Below are 9,031 nucleotides of genomic sequence, written 5' to 3' on the forward strand. Positions count from 1 at the left end.
GATGGGCCATAGAAAAAAAAGGCACTCACGATATCTCTGTGGAGGCACTCATAATTGGTATTGAGTCACTAAAATTTGTTTGCCCCGTTGCAACGGACGGGCAATTAGCTAGTATAAAGAAAACTTGATGGGAAAGGCTAGATGGCTATAAGTTAATAGATTATCAGTTTTCAGAAAATTAAAATGCTCTAATCATATAGCGCATACTTTGAGTGTGTTGGGCCTCTTTGCTTACCAAAATGTTGTCAATACGATCGTTTCAATCGGTGGCTGCTCGCGCGCACCATATGTGAATGTGATGCATGGTATGCTGATTTCACCGAACTTGTAGGTGACGGAATGACACAATGCTCCTTTCAAAAAGTGAAATTGAACGTTCACATCATCGGTCTGATCTGATCTAGTATGAACAGGTCGAGAAAAGTCAAAAAAGATGAGAGCATGGCGTCGTGTCCTCCTTGCCCTTTCCTCAGTCATCCTCCGCAGTGTTCTCAGGGCTTTGTGGGCTCTGCTTTCCATCTACATGAACTGTCACTTCCGTCGCTGCTTCGCCTGCCACCGTCCGTCCATGCCTCGTCAGTCCCCGAGCTGGCCGTACTGTCGCCGCGTGCCTCGACTGCTCCCATCTCTCTCTCTCTCTCTCCCCCCTCCCCATCCCACTTCGCCCCATTGGACCTTCTTGACGGCGGCGGCGCTCGATCGGCGGTGGGCATTGCTCCTTCTCGGCGTGCACTGGTGAGTTCCACTGGCTATGTGCTCTGCTTTCTGTCCTATGGCATCCAGTTTGAGCTAGCCTCTGTTGCATAATCTGCAAGCCACTGAGTTGGGATTTGCAGTCAATAACTGTAAATCTTGCTTCAATCTTGTGCAAGATGCACTCAGCTTAGCAGATGAGCGTCATAATTGTCTAAAAACTCACTTGATTTTACTCTTCATTCTGCAACCAAGACAGCACAGATTGGCTGCTTATTTCGGGACAGCACAGCCCATTGGTTCTTCAGTGATGCCTCGGAGCAGGAGCCATCGCAAACTAAGCTCGCCTTGCTCCCCGAAGGCCGTCCACAAGGTCATCTCCCGCTTCTCCCTCGAGAAGAAGCAGCTCGTGCGGTCAATCGATTTCGGGGGCTTGCTGGAGCTGCCACTGCACAGGAAGGTTGGCCACAGGTTCTCCCTGTGGCTCCTGACCAAGGTAGTACGAGATGCCGCCGGTGCCAGTGCTAGCCAGCCTGCAGCAGTCGGCAAAGTAGCCGGCATACCGTTCTACCCACAGGACGTCAGCAAAGTGTTCGGCGTGCCTTCCGGAGGACGTCCGGTGCCCAAGAAGGATCAGGTTCAGGGGCTGGTCTCCGACGAGGCCAAGGCGACCGTGCGCGGCGCGCTCAGCTTGGAGGAAGGAGACGACAGCAGACTCAGAATCCTGCATGCTGCAAAGCATGTGCTGAAGAAGAAATTCCGTCGGGGAATGGCGGAGAAGGACCGGGCTGCATTCAAGATCGCGTTCGTGGTCTTCGTTGTGGGGAATCTGCTGGCTCCAAGGGCGACCGACTCTGTATCCTTGGACTACTTCATGGCCCTGCGGCGTCCTGACGAGATTCAGACGTATGACTGGTCCGAGTACGTGATTCGTGTCATTTTGGACTCTGTCTGCCAAGTTCAGGCCGCTTTCGCTCAGGGGCGGCCTGTGGAGAATCTGTTTGGATGCATTATTGGCCCTGTTTGGATCCTCTAACTCAGTTAGAGGTTAGAGTTAGACTCTAACCCTGAACTAACCCTGAACTAACTCTAACCAAAGAGATGTTTGGATGACAAGGTTAGATTGACAATAAATATTCTTTCTCAATCATTTGGCTACTTTGAACCCTATTTCCTACCGGATTTGGTGTGGCCGGCTCTTATGTGGCCTCCTCCCACTCACAATTGACATAAATAAATGATCTTTACAAATCAAGGGTCCAAGACATGATAAATTTTATTTTCTCCATACAAATGTATGTCCCACTTAAACATACAAATGAGATGTCCCACTTAAACATACAGGATAATGAAAAAGTAAAACTAGTTAAGATATGAGAGATTCATCAAGATTTACTGATGAAAAAGGCAGTACACACTCATTTGTATAAAAGTAGTATATACTCAGTAAAACAAGTAGATCACAAGTAATCAGTACCTACTCATTCTGAATGAAAAAACACCCAGTATATGCATATTACGAAACCAAGCAGTACATACTGTATACGCAAAAAAAAACAGTACACATTCTCTAGCTGTTTGTTTCTTGCGATTAGGTATATCCAAGGTGAAGTATCGGCTCAGATTCATCAAGATTTACTGCTCCAGACTTAAATTATTTGACTGGCTCAGGTTCATCAACAGTCCATTTTACTTACATAAAAGCATATATAGTCGTAACTACGTGCATAGAAGACCCATATAAGACCCATATACTTTGCCAATGCAATGAAAAATAATCACAGCAGCGACCCAACTGAGTAGGAAGAAAAACTTGGTCACAACCATGGATAAATCTTCACAGCAGTGACAACATATTTAAAGATATACTACCTGCACCAGAAAAGAAGATTCAGTAGCGCATCCAGAAAATGAAATTGTACCGAAAAATTATTTAATGATGAAGTATTGAGTTGATCACACTATATAGATCAGCTTTTCATTTCTTAATGCTCTAAATTTGCACAAGAACATCTGCAACAAAAGAGGAGGCTGAACAGGATGTTCTGATTCAGTTAATGTTCTTCACATAACTCTCTTTTTTATGTAAAATGCATCGATGGTTTTCTTTAACCGCCCGTTCTGTTAACAAAAAATAGTACAAAATCTAGCTATTACATGCGCAGACATCCATTGCTCTTGCTCATGCATGCACCAGCCACATGTGCATAGCCTCCGCCTAGTCCTTAATCACCGGCCACTCACTCCACCCAAGCAGGACGAACGAACTCATCTTTGCTGGATCCCCGGTAGATGTGCCGCCTCGGACGACAGAGAGAGAGAGAGAGACGACCGGGGACGGGGGAGGAGGGCGAGCGCCGGCCGGAGGAGGGCGCGCCTGGGGTTCCGGCGGCGCGGCGCTCGGGTTGGCGGTGCGGCGCTTGGGCGGGGGCGCGATGGGGAACGGGAGAGGAGTCGCGGAGGGGCGGTGCGGGAGGGAAGGATCTGGTGCGGGAGGGAAGGATCTGGTGCGGGAGGGAGATTTTTTTAGTTGTTTTTTCAGTGGTCCCTAGAAAATCTAACCCAAAAGATCCAAACACATGGGTTAGTTTCAGCTAGTTGGATCTAACCCATATAAAAAAACTATCCCGGGCGAGAGGTGCTAGTTGGGTTAGATTTTCTAGGGACCACTGAAAAAACAACTAAAAAAATCTCCCTCCCGCACCAAATCCTTCCCTCCCGCACCGCCCCTCCGCGACTCCTCTCCCGTTCCCCATCGCGCCCCCGCCCAAGCGCCGCGCCGCCAACCCGAGCGCCGCGCCGCCGGAACCCCAGGCGCGCCCTCCTCCGGCCGGCGCTCGCCCTCCTCCCCCGTCCCCAGTCGTCTCTCTCTCTCTCTGTCGTCCGAGGCGGCACATCTACCGGGGATCTAGCGAAGGTGAGTTCGTTCGTCCTGCTTGGGTGGAGTGAGTGGCCGGTGATTAAGGACTAGGCGGAGGCTATGCACATGTGGCTGGTGCATGCATGAGCAAGAGCAATGGATGTCTGCGCATGTAATAGCTAGATTTTGTACTATTTTTTGTTAACAGAACGGGCGGTTAAAAGAAAACCATCGATGCATTTTACATAAAAAAGAGAGTTATGTGAAGAACATTAACTGAATCAGAACATCCTGTTCAGCCTCCTCTTTTGTTGCAGATGTTCTTGTGCAAATTTAGAGCATTAAGAAATGAAGAGCTGATCTATATAGTGTGATCAACTCAATACTTCATCATTAAATAATTTTTTGGTACAATTTCATTTTCTGGATGCGCTACTGAATCTTCTTTTCTGGTGCAGGTAGTATATCTTTAAATATGTTGTGTCACTGCTGTGAAGATTTATCCGTGGTTGTGACCAAGTTTTTCTTCCTACTCAGTTGGGTCGCTGCTGTGATTATTTTTCATTGCATTGGCAAAGTATATGGGTCTTATATGGGTCTTCTATGCACGTAGTTACGACTATATATGCTTTTATGTAAGTAAAATGGACTGTTGATGAACCTGAGCCAGTCAAATAATTTAAGTCTGGAGCAGTAAATCTTGATGAATCTGAGCCGATACTTCATCTTGGATATACCTAATCGCAAGAAACAAACAGCCAGAGAATGTGTACTGTTTTTCTTTTGCGTATACAGTATGTACTGCTTGGTTTCGTAATATGCATATACTGGGTGTTTTTTTCATTCAGAATGAGTAGGTACTGATTACTTGTGATCTACTTGTTTTACTGAGTATATACTACTTTTATACAAATGAGTGTGTACTGCCTTTTTCATCAGTAAATCTTGATGAATCTCTCATATCTTAACTAGTTTTACTTTTTCATTATCCTGTATGTTTAAGTGGGACATCTCATTTGTATGTTTAAGTGGGACATACATTTGTATGGAGAAAATAAAATTTATCATGTCTTGGACCCTTGATTTGTAAAGATCATTTATTTATGTCAATTGTGAGTGGGAGGAGGCCACATAAGAGCCGGCCACACCAAATCCGGCAGGAAATAGGGTTCAAAGTAGCCAAATGATTGAGAAAGAATATTTATTGTCAATCTAACCTTGTCATCCAAACATCTCTTTGGTTAGAGTTAGTTCAGGATTAGTTCAGGGTTAGAGTCTAACTCTAACCTCTAACTGAGTTAGAGGATCCAAACAGGGCCATTGTCTTGCAGGTAGGCAGGGAGCTACACTTGTGGTTTTTAGTATTAGGATGCAGTGTTTGCTGATTGGCTTTATTATTAACAACCTGCAGATATTCTATCTGGATAACTTGGATTTTGGTCGTGAGAAGAATCTGCTGCATGATCACACACCACGATCCAAGGCATACGACTACGACACGATTAAGAAGCTCGCCGAAGCCGATCGCGCCCGTTCTCGTGATGGTGGTTTAAGGTCCTTTGGTAAAAAGTTGGTACGTTGTATCTTTGAGATTCTTTTTTCTTTATGATGATATATGAGTGTTTATGGTATTATTGGTTTATAAATGGTTGCTTGACAGGCAAGAGAGGCCTCTGATGTTTGTTACGAGCGTTCCATCGCTCGATGCGGTAACCACGTGAACGGTGTTGTGGTTGGTTCAGCCGACGGTGGAGAACAGGGTGGCCACTCTGATGATATAGTCTTCACGGATGGTAGAGCTTTCAATCAGGTACTATTAACTACCGAGCGGAAGTCTGCTGGAGCTACCAAGTGTAGTTTGCGAGAATGTTGTAAAAATATTTACCATGGACATTCTGATGCATTCAGGCTCAGTGTATGAGAACAATCTTACAAAAAAGAAGTGTTTGTTAAGACAGAAATGGGCAAACTACTGTTTTCACAGAAGAATTATTATGCACACTTTTAATGTGTGCACATTTGATTTTGAAGTAGTGCTACATGCTTTTATTAATGCTTTCAAGAACATGCTCCTATTTTTGTGATTTTGCAGAAAATTTTATGTGAAGTGTGTGGAGATGTTGGCGAGGAAGAGCTCGTGATGTTCTGCGCTTGCGGTGCTACTGTGCATCAGTACGTTTCTCTATAATATATCATATACTCCATAATGATCTTAGACTGCACCCTGAAGTTCAAACATTCTGAAATTTACCTTCATCATATATGTCATTAAAATAAATTTTGTAATACTGCGATCTTACTAATTTGCATTAACCTGAGTTGCAAATCTAATATCGAAGTTAAGTCTGAGAAACTATGAAAATTCAAAACATTCTTTACTTCCGTAAAAAGAAAGAAAGAACTAATTATATTTTTTACGTCTTTATTAGACAAAATATAGATGTTCCAAGCCTCTCACTACTGATATCCATCTTTGGCCGAACCATGTGCTGTTTAGTGAGTATACTCTACTCTCACTGGGAAGTTAGTTCGGTGATAATTAAAATGGGTTTTGACTATTTTTCTTCAATTGTTATTTGGTCATTATTGTCTGTTGCTTGATCGATGTGATCCATTGTTCTGCAGATATTGTTCGGACCCGGTTGTTCTTGATGCAACATTAGTAGAATGGTCATGTGATGAGTGTCAGGCAAAGCAAGACAATGCTGCTGCTGACAAATTATTAGAAGAGGTGCTGAACCGAAAACGGCCAAGTCATTATCTAACGGACTCCTCCACAAGGAATCAGTCAAGCACCAAAATTACAGTGGCAACAAACGGTATCTCGAAAAAGGCTTATGTGCGAAAGGGTGATCAAGAAGAACATTTCGCGTAAGAAGTCCAGTTCATGTGCTTGCTGACGTTGACAGATCAAATTCTTTCTACCCAAGGGATTGTTTAGAGGAACTCATGTCACATATTTTTAAAAAAAAGAGGGGACTCCCCGGCCTCTGCATCAGAACGATGCATACGGCCACATAAATAAATAAAATAGGTTCAACAATGTCATGAAGTCTTGAAACAAAATACAGGCGAGCTTACATAGAGCCTCGATGCCAAGACAAGAAAAGGCCATAAAGCCACAACCGGCTGGCAAAATAAAGATAGGAAAACTAATTGCCTATCCTATTACATGACCCTCATCCAAACCGGTTGAAAATATCCCGCGCTACCATCTCCTACCGGACAGATCCAGTAACCAAACGCTCCCTGACCTCCGTCGGAGTGAGTAAGGATCACATACAGATCAGCGCCGTAGCACGGAATACAATCTGCAAAAAAATGAATAATAGTTTTTCTGTTAAAAGCCAAATCATTTCTGCAGTTCCAAATTGCCCATAACAACGCACAAACTCCTACACGAATATGTCTAGCTGTGTCGGACTCTATCCCATCCAGCCACGTTCCAAATAACGACCCGACCGAACTTGGAGGAGTAATGTTAAAGGCAATTTGCACGATGCGCCACAGAATTCTCACCAATGGACACTCAAAGAAGAGATGCTTAATGGTCTCGTCATGATCACAGAAACTACACCTAGTAGATCCTGTCCAATTGCGCTTAACCAAGTTGTCCTTTGTTAAAATAACCTGTTTATGGACAAACCACATAAACACTTTAATTTTCAAAGGAACTTTTACTTTCCAAACATGTTTGGAACTAGGAATGACAGTCGAGTTAATAACATCGATGTACATCGACTTAACAGTAAATTGTCCAGACCTAGTAAGTTTCCAACACAACTGATCGGGCTGATGAGCTAGCTGGACTTCCATCAGTCTACGCACCAGATGAAGCCAAGCTTCCCATCTATCACCAACAAGCACCCTCCGAAACTGAATATTAAGGGGAATGGACTGCATAATCGTTGCAACTAGCGCATCACGTCGCTGGACAATACGATACAGGGTTGGGTACTGTAGTGCCAATGGTGTATCACCCAGCCAAGTATCCTCCCAGAAACGTGTATCATTGCCATCACCGACAATAAACTTTGTTCTATTAAAGAAGGCTGCCTTAACTCTCATAAGCCCCTTCCAAAACGGCGAATCAGTTGGTCTCACTGTCACCTGTGACAAAGTTTTGGAATGCAGATACTTGTTGCGGAGAATCTGCGCCCAAGTTGCGTCAGTCTGAACTGAAAGCTTATACAGCCACTTACTAAGCAGGCATCTGTTCTTGACCTCAAGATTCTCGATACCCAAACCCCCTTGGTCCTTTGGTCGACAAATAACATCCCACTTGGCGAGTCTATACTTTCTCTTAAGTTCATCACTCTGCCAAAAAAATCTCGATCGGTAGAAGTCCAGCCTTTTCCTAACCCCAACTGGAACCTCAAAGAAAGATAGTAGGAACATCGGCATACTCGTAAGCACCGAATTAATAAGAATTAACCGGCCTCCATATGACATAAGTTTGCCCTTCCAGCAACTAAGTTTCTTTTCAAACCGATCTTCGATGCATTTCCACTCTCTGTTCGTTAGCTTACGATGGTGAATGGGTATACCTAAGTAAGTAAAAGGTAAAGCCCCTAATTCACATCCAAACAATTGCCTATAAGCCTCTTGTTCCTCCTTGGCTCTACCAAAGCAGAACAACTCGCTTTTATGAAAGTTAATCTTTAACCCGGTCAATTGTTCAAATAAGCATAACACCAGCTTCATATTTCTCGCTTTTGCCAGGTCATGCTCCATAAAGATGATTGTATCATCAGCGTACTGCAGAATGGACACACCCCCATCAACTAGGTTGGGCACCAAGCCACCCACCTGACCGGCCTCCTTTGCCCTACCTATGAGAATTGCCAACATGTCAACCACAATGTTGAACAAAATAGGGGACATTGGATCTCCTTGCCTCAGGCCTTTGTGTGTCTGGAAATAATGCCCTATATCATCATTTACTTTAATTCCAACACTTCCTTTTTGTGTAAAGGATTCTACCTGGCGTCGCCAAGCCTCATCAAAACCCTTCATACGTAAGGCCTGTTGAAGGAATGGCCATTTGACTTTGTCATACGCTTTTTCGAAATCCACTTTGAAAACAACCCCATCCAGCTTTTTCGTGTGGATTTCATGGAGCGTTTCATGAAGGACCACTACCCCCTCAAGGATATTCCTGTCCGGCATGAAAGCAGTTTGGGTAGGCTGCACAACAGCATGCGCGATCTGTGTGAGCCTATTGGTCCCGACCTTGGTGAAAATTTTGAAACTAACATTAAGAAGACAGATTGGCCTGAATTGCTCAATTCTCACAGCCTCTGTTTTCTTAGGAAGAAGGGTGATCGTTCCAAAATTGAGCTGAAAAAGATGAAGCTGTCCAGCAAACAGATCATTGAACAAAGGCAACAAATCCCCTTTAATGATATGCCAACATTTCTTATAAAACTCCGCTGGAAATCCATCGGGGCCCGGCGCCTTGTTATTTTTCATTTGCGA

The 9,031-nt window shown here is 44.1% G+C and overlaps 1 protein-coding gene across 1 annotated transcript; it reads left to right on the plus strand.

The window, feature by feature from the left end:
- The first annotated feature begins 478 nt into the window (after positions 1–478).
- Positions 479–6,428, plus strand: LOC123101413 (uncharacterized). The gene is made up of 6 exons (XM_044522901.1): positions 479–735; positions 953–1,720; positions 4,959–5,126; positions 5,214–5,363; positions 5,646–5,725; positions 6,179–6,428. Exons 2-6 carry the CDS (start codon positions 1,004–1,006, stop codon positions 6,426–6,428), a joined length of 1,365 nt encoding a protein of 454 aa, XP_044378836.1. The 5' UTR covers positions 479–735; positions 953–1,003.
- The last annotated feature ends 2,603 nt before the right edge of the window (positions 6,429–9,031 follow it).

Source organism: Triticum aestivum, chromosome 1A (assembly GCF_018294505.1).
Source record: "Triticum aestivum cultivar Chinese Spring chromosome 1A, IWGSC CS RefSeq v2.1, whole genome shotgun sequence".
NCBI classification, from domain to species: domain Eukaryota; kingdom Viridiplantae; phylum Streptophyta; class Magnoliopsida; order Poales; family Poaceae; genus Triticum; species Triticum aestivum.